The sequence below is a fragment of the Kogia breviceps genome, unplaced genomic scaffold, assembly GCF_026419965.1.
Source record: "Kogia breviceps isolate mKogBre1 unplaced genomic scaffold, mKogBre1 haplotype 1 scaffold_521, whole genome shotgun sequence".
NCBI lineage: Eukaryota > Metazoa > Chordata > Mammalia > Artiodactyla > Physeteridae > Kogia > Kogia breviceps.
Genome location: NW_026711961.1, coordinates 1 through 19,569, shown reverse-complemented (window position 1 = coordinate 19,569; position 19,569 = coordinate 1). Strand labels below are relative to the sequence as shown.

Here is a 19,569-nt window from a genome sequence, read left to right as displayed (position 1 = left end):
TAATAATACTCAAAGCACTTACCATCTTAGCCTTTCTCTGTTTATGAAGCACTTTCAGTTTGATCCTTCACAATAACCCTATGGGTTAAGTCAGCAATTTTGTCTGTGTCTAAGATGGTGAAATTGTATCTCAAAGAGGCTGAATAACTTGCTCAGGGTTGCAGTGCTTCTGAGTTACTCTGCTTAACAGTTTTTACTGGAAATGAAGAATACTTTTGAAGATATTCTGAATGAACAAAAAGGAATTTTCCAAACTGTGTCCTGGTTGTTAAAATCTGTTTTTAGTCTGGTCAGTTGATAAGACCAGGGTTAAAAGCCCATTAACCATAAAGTTCAAATTGATGTGTCCAAGTCAAGAAAATAAATATTTAGGTCAGTTTCTATTCTGCTGCTGATGTGATAAAGTTAAGGAAGCCTGGCTCTTAAATTAATGCAACTTGAACTGGAAATAATTAAGCCATTAAATTTTTTTTTATTCTGTCTTCCTTTCAGAGAGATGGAAACCTTGATGACTGGTTCCACCTTGCCTCCCCTTTTTGCAGATGAAGATGGCTCCAAGGAGAGTAATGATCTGGCTACAACTGGGTAAGCAGCTGCTTTGGGACACTGGGCCTCTGCCTAGGCTTCAGAACAGCTTCTAACAACATATGAGGTGCTAAAGAGGCAGTTTTATATCAAAAATAGAAGGTACGTTTGTTATGCTTTGCAAAGAGAATGAGAGCCATTGTAAACTGATTTGATATCTGTATTCAGCTGTCATTTGCAATGCTCTGGTTCCTGTGAACTGGAACAGCAGTACTGTGGGATCTAGGAAACATCAGTGACTCCCAGTTAAGAGAATTACATAGTCACCGTTAAGGAAATACTTGCCACAAGGCTAGCTTCGAAAATCAAATTCATTTTCTGTCTGAATTGCCACAGATATTAAAATAATTTTCCCCCCAAACATCAGGGTTTTTTGTTGTTGTTTTAAGATTAGATTTTTAGTTATGGTTCTTTATTCAAGATGCCCAGGAGCTCTAGCTGACTTCTGTTCCTCCCAACCTACCCCACCCCCCCAACTCCAACTCCTTTCTTTGGTATTTTTGGACAGATATATAAAGAAATATAGAAAAGGGCTAATAGCGGTAGTCCCTCTTCCACTGAAAATCTCTGTTCCACTTGAATTTTTATCTTTTCTATTAGACATTACTTGCCAAAGAAGAAATGTATTCACTAATAGATTGAAGTGCTAGCTAATCCCTAAGATGAATTATTTTAATATTCCTTAGAGCTCTGTAAAAACAGACTATACTTTATAATTGTTTCCTTCCCTGACATTCTTTCTTAACTCATTAATATCTGCCTTCTGACTTTATTCAGATGAAACTGTTCTCTAAAACTTTTCTAAAAGCTGCCTACTTGCCGAGTCCAACTTGTACAATAAAAATGTTCTGAGTGTCTGCTCTATGCCAGGCACCATTCTAGGCACTAGACATTAAGCAATAACCAAGATGGACAAAAATCCCAACCCCTATAGAGCTTAAATTCTACTGGAGAAGTCAGACAATAGACAGGATAAATAAGTAAAATGCATACTACATTAATAAGAACTATGGATTAAAAAATAAAGTAAGGAAGAGGGACAGGAAGGACTTGGGGTGCCATCTTAGATAAGATGGCCCAGAAAGGCTTTACAAGTGACTTGAATAAAAACCTGAAGGAAGTAAATTAGCTAATAGCCTACAGTTATAGGGGAAGATTATTCTAGGCAGAGGGAGCAATGAGTGGGGAAGCCTTGAGGTAGGAGTGTTTCTGCCTTTTAGAAATAGCCAAGAGGCCAGTGTGACTGGAGCAGAGTATACCAGGGGGAGGGGTAATAGGCTCCATCAGTGTTTCGCAGAATTCAGTGCACTTATGAATTGCCTAGACATCTTATTAAAATGCAAACACTGAGTCAGAAAATCTGAGTTAGGGCCAGAGATTCTACATTCTAATAAGTTCCCAAATGATGCCAGTGCTGCTGGTGTAAGGCCGGTACTTTGAGTAGCAAGGGATTAGATCGTTAGGATCTTATGGGTCAGAGTAAGCACTTTAACTGTTACTCTGAGTGAGGTGGGAAAGCATGGGGAGATTTTGAGTGGAATGATATGATCTGACATTTTAAAATAGTATCCCTGTGGCTGTTATATAGAGAATAGAGTGAAGGGAGCAGGGGCTGAAGCAAGGAGACCAGTTGCGGTTCTAAAATAATTCAAGTGAGAGATGATGACTCAAAGAACTTCACTAGTGACTTTGACAAGAGTATTTTTGGCAGAGTAGTAGGGACAAAAACCTCACTGGAGTGGGTTTCAAAGATAATAGGAATGGGGGGTGTTGAGAAGTATAGAATTCTAGATATATTTTGAAGGTAAGCCAAACAGGATTTGCCTGAAAGACCAGATGAGATGTGAGAAGGGAGAAAAAAGCAGTTAAAGACAGCTCCAAATTTTTGGCTTAAGCAACTGAAGGGATGGAATTGCCATTAAATTAGATGGGGAAAACTGAGCAAGTGGAGGAGGGAATTTTAGGAGCTCGGTTTTAGAGAATTTAAAATAGAGATGCTTATTAGCTATCCAAGCAGAGATGTCAAATAGGCAGCTTGATACAGGGCTCTAAAGTTAGGGGCTGTCTACACTAAAAAGAGACACTTGGGAGTCAATCAACATATTAGAGCTGATATTTAAGGCTGTGAGAGTGGTTGAGATCACCAAACGAATGAGCACTGTGTAGGTAGAAAAGAGAAGGGACCTGACACTTGAACTCGGGGATACTCCAGCATTTACAAGTCAGGGAGGAGAGGAAGAGTCAGCAAAGAAGACTCAAGGGGGTACCTGAAAAGGTATCAGAAAAACCAGAGGAGTGCAGGGTCCTGAAAACCAGGTAAAAAATATATTTCAAGGAAGGAGAAGAGATGAACTGTGTCAAATACTTCTGCAAGATCCGGTAAGATGAGGTCTGAGAAATGACATTGGATTTAGCATGGAGGTCATTGGTGACCTTGACAAGAGTTGTGAACACTTATCTCCTTTGGGTTGGGTTTAAGAAAGAATGAAGGGAGACCAATTGAAGTCAATAACTATAAACAATTCTTTCCACTATAAACAATTGAAGTCAGTAAGTACCCCCTTATCCATGGTTTCACTGTCCATGGCTTCTATTACCTGCCACGGTCAGCCATGGTTGGAAAATATTAAATGGAAAATTTCAGAAATAAACAATTTATAAGTTTTAAAGTGCCCGCCACTCTGAATAGTACGATAAAATCTTGCACCATCCCACCATGTCCTGCCTGGGACATGAATCATCGCTCTGTCCAGCATATCCCACCTGTTAGTCACTTGGTAGCTGCCTGTTATCAGATGGACTGTCATAGTATCTTAGTGCTTGTGTTCCGGTAACTCTTATTTTACTTAATAATGGCCCAAAAGCGCAAGAGTAGTGATGCTGGCAATTCAGATATGCCAAAGAGAAGCCCTAATGTGCTTCCTTTAAGTGAAAAGGTGAAAGTTCTTGACTTAATAAGGAAAGAAAAAAAAAAAAAAAAAGTAGTAATATGCTGAGGTTGCTTAGATCTGTGGTGAGAATGAATCTTCTATCTGCGAAATCGTGAAGAAGGAAAAAGAAATTTGTGCTAGTTTTGCTATCACATCTCAAACTGCAAGAGTTATGGGCACAGTGCATGATAAGTGCTTAGTTAAGATAGAAAAGGCATTAAATTTGTGGTGGAAGACAGAACAGAAAACGGGGTTCAGTATACTGGGGATCTTGGAACATACCACCCTCAGGTCAGGTCCATAAAGGAAAGGCGAAAAATGAAGTGGAATCAAGAAAGTGTGTTTTTTGTTTTGTTTCCAGATAAGAGTAATAATGCCACATTTGTTTGCTGATTAGGCTAATCTAGTAGAGAGGAAAGAATTGGTGATGCCAGAGATGGCAGAATTGCTGAAACTTGTTTTTGAGTAGGCTAGAGGGTGTGGGATCCAGGGCACAAATGGAAGGGTTGTTGGCTTTAGCTAAGAGCATGGACAATTCATTCATTGGAACAAAGGAGCCTTTTTTTTTTTTTCCAGTCTTTATTCAACTTGTCATCTCTAAGGCATTTGCTGCTTTTGATCACTCCCTCTGATTCCTATCCATTTCAGTCAAGGGATTCACAGGATTGGTACTCTTTCCTAAACCTAGTTTTCATATTTTACTGAAATAAGAATGTGCAAGAGTTAGTAACTTAAAAATTGATGGCATATATGGGAACATATGTATATGTATAACTGATTCACTTTGTTGTAAAGGAGAAACTAACACACTATTGTAAAACAGTTATACTCCAATAAAGATGTTTAAAAAAAAATTGATGGCACAGTTGAAATGAAGAATGACAGTGAAAGAAAAGACATTGTAAGACATCCAAAATGATTGAAATATTTGAAAAACAAAGCTGCCAAGATCAAACTGGATCTCTAATGGCAACTGTTCAGAGAACATAATTAGCATTGAGTTAATAACTTCTCCTATCTACCCTTTTGCACAGGACCTCAAAAATGTAGGAACCTCCTAATTATAATCCTCTATTTTTTATAGAAGTGTTCAGAAAAATAAAATTTCTGTCCTTTCAAGGACAGTCTGAATCTACTTTCATTCTTTTCTCAGTCCACTGTAATCTGTTTTTTATTCCCATAACTCCACTAAAACTATACTCCCTTGAAGTATAGGGAGTACAGCTGAAGTCCTTCAGATCTTCAGATTTAGCAGATACTTTTTAGCCTATCTTATGTGACATCTGCAACTTTTTGCTTGTGTAATAACCCCTTCTCAAAAGTCTTCCTGCCTTGGCCTCTGTAACAGTATTCTCTCCTAGATTTCTTAATGCCCTCCTTAGTCTTTCCCAGCTCGTCTAACACTTGCTCCTAAAATGTTGTTCCAACAGAGTTCTATCCTGACTTTTCTTCTCATTGTCTTTCTGGAGAATATCTAGCACTTCCCATTATTTCCATGAGCTGATGCCTCCCAAAATATCTCCTGCCTTTTCTTCACTTCTGTTCTCTCAGGGCATGTTTCCAGTTGTCGGTGGGACAGCTCCACCTAATTATGCCATGAGTGTTTCAAACTTAGCATTTTCTCATCTGTCTTTCTTACACACACATACACACACACACACACACACACACACACACACACACACATTCCAGTTGTTACATTGGTTAATAGTACATTATCACCCAATCTAGAAACCTCAGAATTACCTTTGACTCTTCTTTTTCCCTCACTATTTATATTCGATCTGTCATTCTACCTCTTAATTATCTCTTAGCTTTGTCTCCCCTATTCTCCTGTCTGCCCTTGTCTCTCACTTAGTCTATTGCAGTAGCCTCCTGAAAAGTTTCCCTTTCTCCTATTATACCCTGTTCTTTCTACCTGTAATAATGTTGTTTACCTGATGAATGCCTCTTCATCTTTTAAGACCTCCTCTGTAAAATCTTTCTTAACATTCTCTCCATACATATAAAATTCATCATCCCCTCTACTGTACCTTTATGGCACATTTTACAGACCTCTGTTTCAGTACTTATATTGCATTGTAAGTATTTTCTGTAACCCTATGGAGTATACATTCTTCCAGAATAATGACTGAATATTACTCTCTTGTACATCCTCTTCCACCTTCCCCACTACCTGCCCCAAACCCCAAACTCCCTAGCGCATGGTGTTACTTTTATTTCCATTCCTTTTTCTAAATGCAATAGGGTATAACTCAGTCTAAGATCCAACCGTCATCTGTACCTTCTCATGTCCATTTTTCAGAAGGATGAGATCTGGTTTGCTGACTCATCTGGAACAGAATGATAGGAACAGAAAATGTATATCTCTGATTTATTAACATTTATATCTGAACTTACTGAACTTGATAATATTGTTCTTAGATGATCTCATTGTCAATAAACACTATAATCCAAGAAGGAGTAGCCTATGGAATGTACTGTAAGAGATATTTCTTATGCCCTTAAAGAACGCTTTCTTTTGTGATAGGGGGGCAAACTGCCTCTTCAACTCCCATTCCTGTTCTTTTCCATTAATAGTATTTTCCTTTTATTACATGAAAAGGAGACACATGAAACTAGCATATAAAAGTTGCATGCTCAGAACTAAAATGTAAAGTCTATGTTGAGGAGAGAGGTAATTTGTGGGGGAAAGATTATAGTTGTTTTTAGTAGGAGATTGCTTCATGGAACTAACCTGATCCAATCAAGCACTGAAACCTTTTTTAAAATGCTCTATAATTGCTATGGAGACATTGTTTACATTTATACAGAATGAGGTGGGGGAATTAATTCAAGGGCTGGCATGTGATTTTGCTGGCAGTGAAATTTGTCTTGAACCTTGGTAAGTAGGAGATTTTGATGCTGTTGATACTGAACTTTTCCACTCTGCCTATCGTTCTTCAGGATAACCCACCCAGAGGTTCCATATAGTAGTGGAGCCTCATCATCCACAAATAATCCAGAATTTGTTGAGGACCTCTCCCAAGGTCAGTTGCTTCAGAATGAGTCTTCAAATACAGCAGAAGGCAATGAACAGAGGCACGAAGATGAGGTAAGCTGAAGCATCTCCTCCTGTTACTGGTCTCTGAGACATCTGAAGAAGCAGTCAGCAAGGGAGTTGATCAAGGTGTTCATCCTCTGGCCTCCTTACATTCTGCAGAATATTCTGTTTTATATTTCTTGTTTCACATAGAACCATATTAATGGTTTTAATGATACAGAGACAAGTAGACTCTTCTTTTTCCCCTACCTAGAAAATTTATACCTGCGTCAGATTAGATGCTCAACAAATGCTTACTGAATGAGTTGCATGATTTAATTAAATAAGTAATTAGGGCTTCCCTGGTGGTGCAGTGGTTAAGAATCTGCCTGCCAATGCAGGGGGCATGGGTTCGAGCCCTGCTCTGGGAAGATCCCACATGATGCAACTAAGCCCATGAGCCACGGGCTATCTAACTACTGAGTCTATGCTCTAGAGCCTGCGAGCCACAACTACTGAGCCCATGCGCCTAGAGCCCATGCTCTGCAACAAGAGAAGCCACCACAATGAGAAGCCCACGCACCGCAACAAAGAGTAGCCCCCACTCACCACAACTAGAGAAAGCCCACATGCAGCAGTGAAGATCCAACACAGCCAAAAATAAATAAATAAAATAAATAAAAATTTTTTTTAAGTAATTAATGAGGAGTCTGCATGCCCTTACTCAAGACCGCACTCTGCTCACCAAACCCTGCAGCATGGAGTCATATGTGCCCAAAGGGTTCACAGACTTACCAAGTCATTCATTGTCCCATAGGGGGTATCTTTTTCTAATTCACACAGAGGTTCTGTATGGACCTGGGCCATCATGCCCTTGTTGGACTTTCAGTGTTCCTCACAAATGACTGATAACATTGTCTATGTTTTAAGGTACTCTTTTTTTTTTTTAATCTATAAAAGTGTACCACCATTGACTTTTGTCTTTGTTCTTATTTTGAAAGAGCTGATTGTTTTTATGTTGGCATTCTTAAAGATTATGACGAATGCTTAAAGCTTCTTAAACATCTTATATACTTAGTAACTTTTTTTTCTTTCTTTTTTTTTTTTTTTTTTTTGCGATATATGGGTCTCTCACTGTTGTGGAGCACAGGCTCCGACGTGCAGGCTCACGGGCCCAGCTGCTCCGTGGCATGTGGGATCTTCCCAGACCGGGGCACGAACCTGTGTTCCCTGCATTGGCAGGCGGACTCTCAACCACTGCACCACCAGGGAAGCCCCCTTAGTAGCTAGCTTTAATGTTAAATGTTACTAGGTTTACAAAACAAAACCAAGAAGAAAAACAAAAAAACTGATACCAAATACACCATTTGCCCAATGCTGAATTATTGTACCATTTTATATATATTTCAAGGAGTACAGTATGGTAATTAATATTTAGATATTTTTGTTCCATTTGGCTTATCTTTCTCTTCTCTGAAATAAAAATGCTTGTATCCATAAAACTTTATTAACTGATAGGCTATGTGTATTTGTAAAATTATGAAGCAAAAGTACCTTGCATCCTGTTTAAAAGGACAAAGAAAAAGGCTGTGGTAAAACAGTAGTGGTACTTCAGTCCTTTAAACTTTTTGGGGGGCGATTTTGTCTTTTGATTTAACTAATAACATATAAAGACCTCTGCCTTTATAAAATAAACATCTTAAGAAATAAACCAGCAAGCCAAAGAACTAGTATTCATTTTGGATATATTATAGTTGCTGAAATTTTTCTAAGTCTTAGATATTAATTTTAAAATCTATAGTACTATCTGCTGTGGGAAATAAACTGGTCTTTGAATGATATCAATGAGAAACACCCTTCATGAATGGTTTTAATCCTAGTACTACAACTTGCCTCTTCTTTTGCCCAGTGCATGTGACAGCATGTTGTTCTGATCTACTGTAGCAATGTCTGCTTCCCTGGCACAGTGCTGTATATGTCCTGCATTTCTCATTTAGAATATTCCCCTGTCAGGAGTCAGGATTGTTAAGTGCATATGAAGGCCAGAGCTTATGTGATCATGGTACCTCTTATTCTTATCTGTTGGGATTAGCACTAAAATAGCCCCTTAGTGTAACATTGTGTAGTATGGTACATAAAAAGGTCTGCTGGTGAACCATCTGGAGTCCCTTCTTGAAAACTGCATTGCAGCCATTTGTACCTATAACAGGTTTGGAGAGCTTTGAATATCCAGGGCCTTAATTGTAGCAAAATGCAGTTATTAATCCTGTTTTGTTTGTTGGTATTGATTATTGTGTTATTTGGGGATATTTTTGTTGTTGTAACTTGGTTTGGGTTTTTTTTTATTTTCTTGTTTTGTAGCAAAGAAGTAAACGAGGAGGTTGGTCCAAAGGAAGAAAGAGGAAGAAACCTCTTCGAGACAGCAATGCACCCAAATCCCCCCTTACAGGATATGTTCGGTTCATGAACGAGCGTCGAGAACAGCTTCGAGCAAAAAGACCAGAAGTCCCATTTCCAGAAATTACAAGGATGTTAGGCAATGAATGGAGTAAACTTCCTCCAGAGGAAAAACAGGTAATTGTTCCTATTCCTGATCCTTTGCTTGGTTTTGATTATATCTCAAAAATAACTTTTGTCAGAAAAGCAAAGAGAATGGACTGTTGATTCTTCAATTTTGTCACGGGCCTAGGAGACCAGAATAGCAGGGTCTTTCATAGCTCTTTTCTCCACAGTGGTTTTTATACTCTTTCAGGGTCTGCTGCAGGGACGTGAGCAGGAGGGACTCTAAGATCACGATCCCTGAACCAAAGCAGCTCCACTTTTATTTGCTTTATATGCTGAGAGTTCATATAAGATTTTTGTAAAAAGTAGTTCAATATTAAGAAATCTATCAGCATGGTTTATTCTACCAAGTTAAATGAAAAGTCATGAGTTAAATGAGAAAAGGTCTTTTGATAAAATTCTGATGGTCACATAAGAATTTTGTTTAAGAAAAAGATTTTACTGCTTTAATAAACTTTTTAAACTGGAGTTCTGGCAAATTTAACCTACTATGAAAAATAAAGCAAGAACTATTTGAATTCTCTTTCCTCCAAGACAGAAACTAACCCTATTGCCAAACTGAAACAAATCCATTTGTTAGATTTGAGAGGAATTAAAGACAAGTTAGCCACAAACTGGTTGAGATGCCACAAAAGTGGTGTGATGGTAGGGATTGTCGGAGGGGTTAAAAGTTCCCAGCATTTTCAGTATCTGATATATGTCTATATTTCTCTTATGTCTTACACTCTTTAAAAAGGATTCCAAACAAACTAAAACCAAATTGAAATACTCTTGGGAATTAACTGAATTCAAAAAATTTCAAAGAGATCAGATTGAGTTGCAACTTGAAGCTCTGTGTCTGTGGTAGCAAGCTAATAGAAAACAGAGTATATCATCCATTGTTTTAGCTGTAGTGTATAAATGGATTATGAGCTGTACATAGTAGTTACTCTTTTCTGTTTAATTTTTTTTATTTCAAAATTAATACATGCTCATCATTTAAAATTTTTTCAGACAGTACAGAAGTATATAAGGAAAAAAGCAAAAGTCATCTCCAGGGATAATCAACAGTGATAACTAACTAGTTAGGCAGGGCAAGGGTTTTTGTGTTTGTTTTTGTTCTTAAATTTTTATTTGAAAATAATTTTTCAAATGTACAAAAAGTTACAAACATAGAATAATACAAAGAACACCCAAATACCCTTACCCAGATTGACCTATTATTAACACATTTTCTCTTTTTGCACATGCGCTCATACTCTCCTGGGCAGGATTGGGCATGTGGTCTCTCTTTTCTCTCTCTCTCTCTCTCTCTCTCTCTCTCTCTCTCTCTCTCTCACACACACACACACACACACACACACACACACACAATTTTTTTCTGAATTATTTGAAATAAGTTACATACATCATAGCCCTTTATCCTTAAATATTTCAGTGTGAATTTCCTAAGAATAGACATGTTCTCTCACTTAACCACAGTTTAGTTAACAACCTCATAATTTTATATTAACACAATACTTTTATCTAACTTACCATCTATATTACAGTTTTGTCAGTTGACCTAACATCATTCCTCTGTAACATTTTCCCCCTCCAGTTCAGATTCCAGTCAGGGGTCAGGCTCTGAGTTTAGTAGTCAAATCTCTAGATTCCTTTAATCCGGGATCTTTCCATAGCCTTTCTTTGTCTTTTATGACATTGATATTTTTTTAGGAATATCGTCTCTCCCTCTTCCTCTCCCTCCTTTTTGTTTACTTTCAACAGAACATTCTTCATTTTATATTTGTCTGATGTTTCCTCATGATTAGATTGAGGTTACGCATTCTTGGTCAGAATACTGCATAGGTGGACATTGGTCCTTCTTAGGGTATCACATATGCAGGCACACAATGTCTTTTATTCGTCATTGGTAATGTTAATTTTGCTCACTCACTGAAGTTTTTTACTGTCCCTTATAATTAATAAGTAGTCTGTGCAGAGACATTTTAAGAACATTCAAATAGTCTGTTCCATATCAAAATTTCCCCCTAGATTTAGCATTCATTAATAACTTTTGCCTGATCTAATATTTACCATGATGGTTGCAAAATGATTTTCCAACTCTAGCATTCCCTCCACATTTGCCAGTTGGCCTTTGGCATTCTAATCTAAGCAAGAGCCCTCTTCCTCCCTCCATTTATGTACCTGTTATTTATTTACAATTGGCATAGGCATATGAATTTCTTTTTTTCCCAATGGTTTATAAATTATTACTATACTTGAGTATTTTGATACTTAAATTGTCCCAGATTTGGCCATTTGACCCCTACATCTGGGTCTTGTGTAGGACAAGACTTTTAACATAGTTTCTAACTCTTGTTTGTGTTCATTTAGAAGAGTATTTTTATACTTTATTTCTTAAACCTAATGATGAATGAAAAGTACAAGGCATTAAACAAAATTATCCTATTAGATCAATGAACTTTGTTTAAATAATTAATAGCACAAAGCATGTAGATACAGGCTATCTCATAGTAGTCCATTTTAGGTCCGTAGGGTGAGGTCATTCTTTTTTATGTTCCTTGTATCTCCACTCTTCTGGCTCTTAAAGGCCAATTGATGTATGAGATCATCTCCTCAGAGTGGGTTGGGGATAAAGAAACAAAGTAATATTCCATCCTTTCCCCTGGGAAGATTAAGTGTGCCTCTGTGGTGTTCAGTCTTCTTGAGGACTCTAGGGCCATGTGTAGTCCTATCTATAGGATTAGTAGAAGAACTATAATCTTCTTGTGAATTTTTTATGAGAATGACCTCAATAGAACTTGTTTTCAATAAGTTAAGAAAGGCAGTAGTCTAAAAAGTTAGAATTGGGCTTCCCTGGTGGCGCAGTGGTTGAGAGTCCGCCTGCCGATGCAGGGGACACGGGTTCGTATCCCGGTCTGGGAAGATCCCACATGCCACGGAGCGGCTGGGCCCGTGAGCCATGGCCTCTGAGCCTGCGCGTCCGGAGCCTGTGCTCCGCAACGGTAGAGGCCACAACAGTGAGAAGCCCGCGTACCGCAAAAAAATAAAAAAATAAAAATAAAAAGTTAGAATCACCTATTTCTTTTATAACTCAGAGATTATATTTTATTCTATTCACGTGACTTTTTTTTTTAATTCTCAAAGCTTATCCCACTTGTACTTTTCTTTCCATGTGCTAATTATCCTTTGCTTTCTTCAAAGAGTTCATTGGTATTTTACCTCAGTAAGACCTATTTCTTGAAAATAATTCCATATTTCTTTCCCAGCGCTACCTTGATGAAGCAGAAAGAGATAAGGAGCGTTACATGAAGGAACTGGAGCAGTATCAGAAGACTGAGGCCTACAAGGTTTTCAGTAGGAAAACCCAGGACCGTCAGAAAGGCAAATCTCATAGGCAAGGTATCAGAACCAGAACCAAATGTATTTGTAGTTTGTTTTGCATGATGGAGTGTCACAAAGCCAACTATTAGAGTAATAATATAAAAGATATGTTTCTATCATTTCTCTATTGTACTACATTCACTTACAAGCATCATCTTGGAATTTTATTAAAATCACATTGCTCTCATTTAGAAATTTCAGTTGGGTTTCCATATCCAGTATCAACAATTTGGCTTGTGCTCCAAGACCCCTTTTAGTTGTCTGTGCTTTTCCTTCTTTTTCCAATTTAGTCCTTTCTCTACCTCTAAACAAATCTCTCTGCTACACTACATAACCACCTTGCAGTAACACCTCTAAGCCTTTCATGTGATCATTTCTCACAGCTTCCAGTGATCAATCATCCTTTTAATTCACTCATTCATGTATGCGTGTATTCAAAAAATGTATTGAACACCTCCTGTTACATATCAGGATCTCACCTAGGCATTAAGGTTGCAAAGGTAAACAAGATACAGAAGATCCCGGTCTTCATGGATCTTTTGTTTTCCGTTAAAATTGTTCATCACACTCTTAAAATATGCTAAAAGTTCCCCTTCTTCAGGAAGCACTGCCAAAGAAAGAAGCCCCACTCATAATAGCCTGTCATTCCTGAGCTATTGCGTCTTCTCCACATTTGGGCATCTTGCCTGCTAAACTGTAATGTTGTGCAAACATCCTTTGGCATGTATTTCCTGTCCACTCTCCCACCCTGTTCTCCTCAAAGGTAAGAACTGTGTCTGCTGTTTCTCTTGTGTCTAACTGCATAACCTGTAAGATGGGATTCCCTTTAACTTTTGTTGACTGATTAATAAAGCTATCAGAGAAAATATGGTATGTTTTGAGAGCCCACATATACCAGCAGTTTTTGTAGCTTAGCACAGTCATTTCCTTAGGTTTTGTTATTTTGCTTTGTTTTTCAGCTTAATGTTCTTATTCTATCATATTTTTAGATGCAGCCCGACAGGCCACTCATGATCATGAGGTAATTAACTTTCTGTCTACATAGCGTGTGTGTGTGTGTATGATATATGTATATAATAATGATGCTGTTTGAAATGCTATTGGACTGTTTTTTAACGAATGGCAGAGTATTTCCTATCCTGTAGTTAGGATTGGGTTAGTTGCTTTTAGCTCAAGGATTCTTAGCATATGGCAGACACTTATGTCATGAGTCTGTCCTTGAACTAAAGCCCATAACTCTAGTCCTTTCTTATGGTCCAAGAATTTTATTGGCTTTAAATGCTGAAGATGGCTGGAATTTGGAGTGAGGTATAGAAATGAAGACCAACTAAAAGCTATAACTTGACCATAATTTATCATCGTCAGATACTATATTCTGACTTTCAAAAAGTTGTTACTTAGGGAATCCAGCATTTAGTTAAAATGAACTATTCAACTTACAGCATCTACAGACCACAAGTGACATTATCTTGATTACTATGCCTACGTTCCTCACTGGTGCATATTTGTTTACTGGCCTTTTCCCCTCCATTGGTTCAGTCTAAGCAATAGGATTTAGACCTGTGTTCCTGTATAGGACTGAGGCCTGTGTGTGTTGGCTCTGCTGCATAGAGAGCTTTAAATATATATGTAGCCTATGATTAATACATGGTTCTAAGAAAATAAAATTTGTGGTAATTTCATGCATGAAAATGCTCAGTGACTCCTCATTACTTACCAAATCACATTCAAACTCAGCAATCAGGGTTTTCTGTAATTAAGCCCCAATTTCCCTTTCCAAATACCTTAACTCCCATATTTCCCATATATATCTTACGTACTTAAAAACCTTTAATACTCACTGTCCTCCAGGTGCCCCATCCTTTTCTGCCTCATGCCTGTGCTCATATTCTTCCTTTCACGAGAATACTTTCTTTCCCTCACTCATTTTTTCTATTACCCTCTCCCATCATCCAATTCTGCCTCTAAATTCTAGTCATCCATCAAACCCTATTTCAAGTTCCTTCAAGCTTTTCCTGTTTCCTCCAACTTCTTTTACACCTCACAGCCCTCTATATTACTCTTACGCACTTAGCTGATCTGGCTAAGGTGCCAAAGTTACTCAAGTGCTTCTGTTATTAACACGCTTGGATTATAATCTCTTTGAAGGCATGCATGGTCTAGGTCCATCTTGTACCCATCCCATCTAGCATTATGCCCTTGCATGGAAGAGTTCTTCCATAAATACTTATTTGTTTCTATACAAAACCCATTTGTTGAAATAACAATGGATATTTACACAAAAAGAATTTTCTGATACACTCTTTTGCATGTATTGGGTTTTTTACTAAATCAAGGAAATCATTTCTTCAAAATAATAATTATCTTGGAGTTGTAGTTCTCATACCTAATTTGGTATTGGTGACCTTCAAAACATAGAGAAGACTTTTAGATTCACAAGTCAAATAGATTTATTACCATCCATGAATTATAAAGTGAGAAGCATAGTAAATATTAGCATTTTATTCTTCATATAAATCCTATATAAATGTAGTTATATATGACATCTCTGTGTTTCAATTAGGATGAAATCTTTTTTTTTTTTTGCTTGAGAAACTGTATATACACTATATATTTTAAATCATAATTGAATAGTGTTGCAAGCTTTCCATATTGCCAAATACTTATATAATTACTTATTTCTCCTTCCTTTGTGTGCCCAACCCACCAATATCATGAAATTACCAAACTTCCTTTTTTCCCTATTAAGCATCCTTTATAGCTTCTCTATCCTTAATGGTTACAAAAGAGAGTATGAACAGTAATCTAAAATATTAGAGCTCCCATTTTCTAGTCAATGACTGACTCCTTTCATCACTATGGATTTTACTGGCCAAACCATATGTGGCATTTTTGCCTCTCATAAAGTTAATAGTTGCCATCAGAAAAGATTTAGTAGACTTAGTCATAGAAGCTGCTGCTACTGATTTGAGAAATGAAGGTTTTTAAAAATACATTATTTAGTATGATATGAATTTCTATGATATATGAAAAGGAATAAGTCTCTGTGTGATTTCCCTGTTTCAGGATTAGACTCATGTGAAACACAGAAAAGGAGGGAGTAGGTGGAGAGCCAGCAGTAATTTCTCAAATGTGTATACAGTAGGGTCTATAAATCTGTTGTATGCCCACATCAGGATAAAGCTCTCTTAGTAAGGTTGTTGACCCAATTAATGTCCCCCACTTTATCAGTTTTTATTGAATAATATCTTACTCAACTAGGTAATTTCAAAAGAGTTGCAATAAAAAAAAAAACCTCTGACAATTGTTAAACATAGTTACACATAACCTCTTAGAGTATAATAAGAGTTAAGGAAAATAAGAAAGCACTACAAGTGGAAAACAAAAGGAGCCACAGAAGCCCCCATGGAAAGGAGGAACTGAATCAGACCTTAAAGATGACCCAGGTTTTGTGAGGCACTTCAGATATATTTATATTCATATATATATGTAAAATGGCTTGAGCAGAGTTATAAGGAAGTTAATAAAAGAGCAAGTACCTTGCAAAGTGCCTAAAACATCACAGTTTCTAAAAACATGCTTATTTCCCTTTACTTATCCTATTAGGAATAAAATGGCAAATGCCATAAAATAGTCTTCAAGCTCACTTCAAAACTGCTAAGACCTCAGAAATCCTCTCAACTGACCCCCTTGTTTTGCCGGTGAGGAAAATGACTTGCCTGAGACAGGAAAGAACTTCCCAGAGTCACTTATTGAATTAGTTAGAGGCAGAATTGTGACTGAAAGCCAGGCCTCTGTAGCCCTGTCTTATTTAGCACTCCTGGCAGCACCTGCCACGTTATATGGAATAAACAGTGTTGCAAGTTAAAATGGGCCAGGTTGCCTGTGATGTCAGCAAAATTTGTTGCCACTTGAGACAGAAATGATTTGATTTGTGTGTATGTAGTAAAGAAACCAATTGTATTCCCTAATGGAACTTAGATTCCTAAGACATTGTTGCCAAGGCAGTTACTGGAGAGCATATTAGAGCCAAAGAAATGCTGACCTGAAAGCCATTCAAGCCATTCTGCATAGCAGTGGGGCACTTAAGCCTGGTACACAATATTAAGAGCATTCCTTAAGGTAAAGGGCACTTGAGAGAAGCATATCACTCTCTATGAAATTCTGGACCTGAGCCTAGATCACAGCAAAATAGTTTCAGTTCAAAAGCCCTCTGTTCTCTTACCCTCCACTCAACATATAGAATGAAAACCAAAGTAAAGAGTATTCTTGCTCCTCTCAAATCAAAAGCCAGCCTGCTAGACCCAGGAGTCAGTTAGTGTTACTCTCAAGAAAGTGTCTAAATCTCATGTGAGGACTAAGATAGAAAGAATAATTTTGTTTCTCCTTTAATTTATGGGAAATGACAAAATGACACTCAGCCTGAACAAATTAGACCCTTTCAATGAAGAGGTAATGAAATCCTTATGATTTTAATCCCTTGAGTGACCCTTGGAGCAGCTTAAGTATATCTGAGCCCCCAAGAGGATCCTCTCCAATGCCAAGTAATGTACTCAGTAATGGAAGAGTGCTGATGGTTTTTATGACGACTCTTCAGTTAAGTAGAATTCTCTGTTGCCTTTCAGAGACTGAACAGTTTCATTTAATTGCTTTGGTGTTTCTTTTTTTGCATTCTAAGAATCTATACCAAAAGGCAGTGTGTTAATGCACCTATGTGGTGCTGTCCTCTACCCTTATGTAGTTAGCCTGGTTTAGTTTGGACTGCTGTGGCAAGGAAGAGAGCAGAATTACCCATCTGAGCAGAATCTAGGCCTTGGACAGGGCTCTTGGTACCATGGTAATGGGAACCAAGCATCCCCACCTACCCTTCTGACTGGCAGATATTCATACCTATGGCTAGATAAACTGATCTCATATAAGCCTGTGCCGTTAACTAAAAGACTGAACAAGATGGGTTGATAAAATCATAAGGCCTTATCCTAAGTCATTTATGGACTTATGCTTATATCTGTTATGTCTTGTATAGTAACAGAGTTAAAGAATATGGTAAGCCAGCAGAGTCAAGAGAAAGTCACTGAGAAATATGCCTAAGACCTTCTGGAACCAGCCTTTCTTGTCCATACGTTAGTTCTCTTTGAAATCCACCAAGAGCTGGCTAGAGGTAGAGCTTTGCATGTTAAAACTGGGGCTTTCAATGGTAATTTTGTTGTTTGTTTTTAAATTGTTCTGGAAAACTTCACTTTCTTTCTTTAAGAGATAAAAGATAGGGTAAAAATTAAGTGCTGTGAAAGTGTCTTCAGGTAAATACATTGTTTTTCAGACTTTCATCTTAGAAGTCTCTCTTGATCAGCTGCCATTGGCAGGCAGCTCACACAGCACAGCCCCGACCTCTGAGGTGGCAGACACCAGTATGAAAACAGGATCTTGGCTGTCAGAATTCCCTCATAGGCTGTTAAGTGCTTAACATTTCTACTGGGCCCCAAATCATAGTTGCGTTCAAAGATAAAAGACTAGTGGTGGCAAGAGTAGGAAAGATACCTTCTATCTCTGGCATTAAATGTGTTTCTATAGGAATGATTTCTAGATTTTTTAAACTGTTCTTTATGTTATAAAGGTTTTTGAATCTTCAGATTTCACTAGCAATTTCTTCAGTACTCATTTCCCACTGTTCTCTTTACCATCTTATATTATGCAAGATTTTAAATACTGCCAAGACACTTATAATTTATGTTCTTAATGCTTTCAACTTCAAATTCATTGTAGGAACTGCAGCCAAAGCATTTTGAAATATTGACTTTATTCACAAGGATCATTGTGGAATATATTTTGCAGTGGTTTTGTGAGACTTTTATTTTTAATGGCTTATTGGTGAATTAATTTTAGGTTTATTATTCTTTTCTATCTCACATAATCCTTGGCATTTTCATACTTAGGGCCCAGTTATTTCTGGATTTTTGGTTTTGTTTGTTTTTCCTGTGTCTGAAGAAAGTCTAAAAGATCCCCAACTATAGGCTGCCCTTGTAAAATAAGTAGAAGTAAAAGTAGAAATCCCAATGGAATACCATTATTATTGCTCATGGCTGACAGATCTCTGCTTAAAATTCTTATTGTCCACTCTGCAAATTTAGATGGCATAATCGTATCTCAGAGAGCACTTTATGTACATAACCAACAGAAAAAACACCTAGAAATTCTCTTTCTATATTCCTACCTCAACCACTTTCTCGACTGTATACTGTTGACTATTCAAAGCACACAGCTAAGAAATGGTTTCCAAAATCTCCATTAGGGAAGTTTATGTAGGTTTGTTTTAAGGTTTCTCATTGCACAGCAGTTGTCACCTGAGAGATCTGAATATTTGACCTGCTTGAGCTCTATGAAAGTTTGGTTCCAAAGAAAAGGTGAATACATTTTCCTCACAGCCTAACGGAGACTGATTCCTGCTCATCCTACTATTTCTTTAAGGAAAACATGACCATTGTGCCTTTAGGCACTACTGTTTAATTTAGTTTCTGTTTAAGAATTAACTATTTTGTTACTCTTGATTCACAGAAAGAAGCAGAGGTAAAGGAACGGTCTGTTTTTGACATCCCTATATTTACAGAGGAATTCCTGAACCACAGCAAAGGTGATTACCAAAGGATTGTTTTGTGTTACTCAGGTCTATGACAGGGGATTTAGTTGTCGGGAGGAGTTCATTGCTGAAAAGCAACAGTAGTGATATTCCAGACCCTGGGACTGGTCTGGAAGAAGAAAACTGCTTCCATTTCACTCTGTATTAAAAGCAGCTACTCAGAGACCTGTGGAGGACAGCTGAGCCAGTGTTGTCAAAGCTGCTTTAGTCTCTGGATCAGAGGAAATAAATATACATCACTAATTCAATTGCTTTCAGGCTCTTAGCCTAGAACCCTTTGTACAAATGAAAGCTTACATGGACGTCCAAAATATAAATACGAGTAAAGCTGACCCCACTGCAGTAAAGATGTGGACCCACAGCTGTGCTTGCCCAGTCTCCCAGAATCCCCCTGTGGAACCCCTCAGGCTTCTCATTGCACAGCTTTAAAAAATCAAAAAACAAACAAATACTGGGAATTACAGCTGTTC

General features: G+C 37.6%; 1 protein-coding gene across 1 annotated transcript; it reads left to right on the top strand.

Moving 5' to 3' along the window:
* Positions 1-494: 494 nt before the first annotated feature.
* On the top strand, positions 495-19,093 carry LOC131749779 (high mobility group protein 20A-like; the record flags this gene model as incomplete). The annotated part of the gene is made up of 6 exons (XM_059051655.2): positions 495-585; positions 6,462-6,609; positions 8,899-9,111; positions 12,351-12,483; positions 13,455-13,486; positions 19,018-19,093. Coding segments are annotated over exons 1-6 (691 nt in total), but the record flags the coding sequence as incomplete, so codon positions are not given.
* Positions 19,094-19,569: the final 476 nt, after the last annotated feature.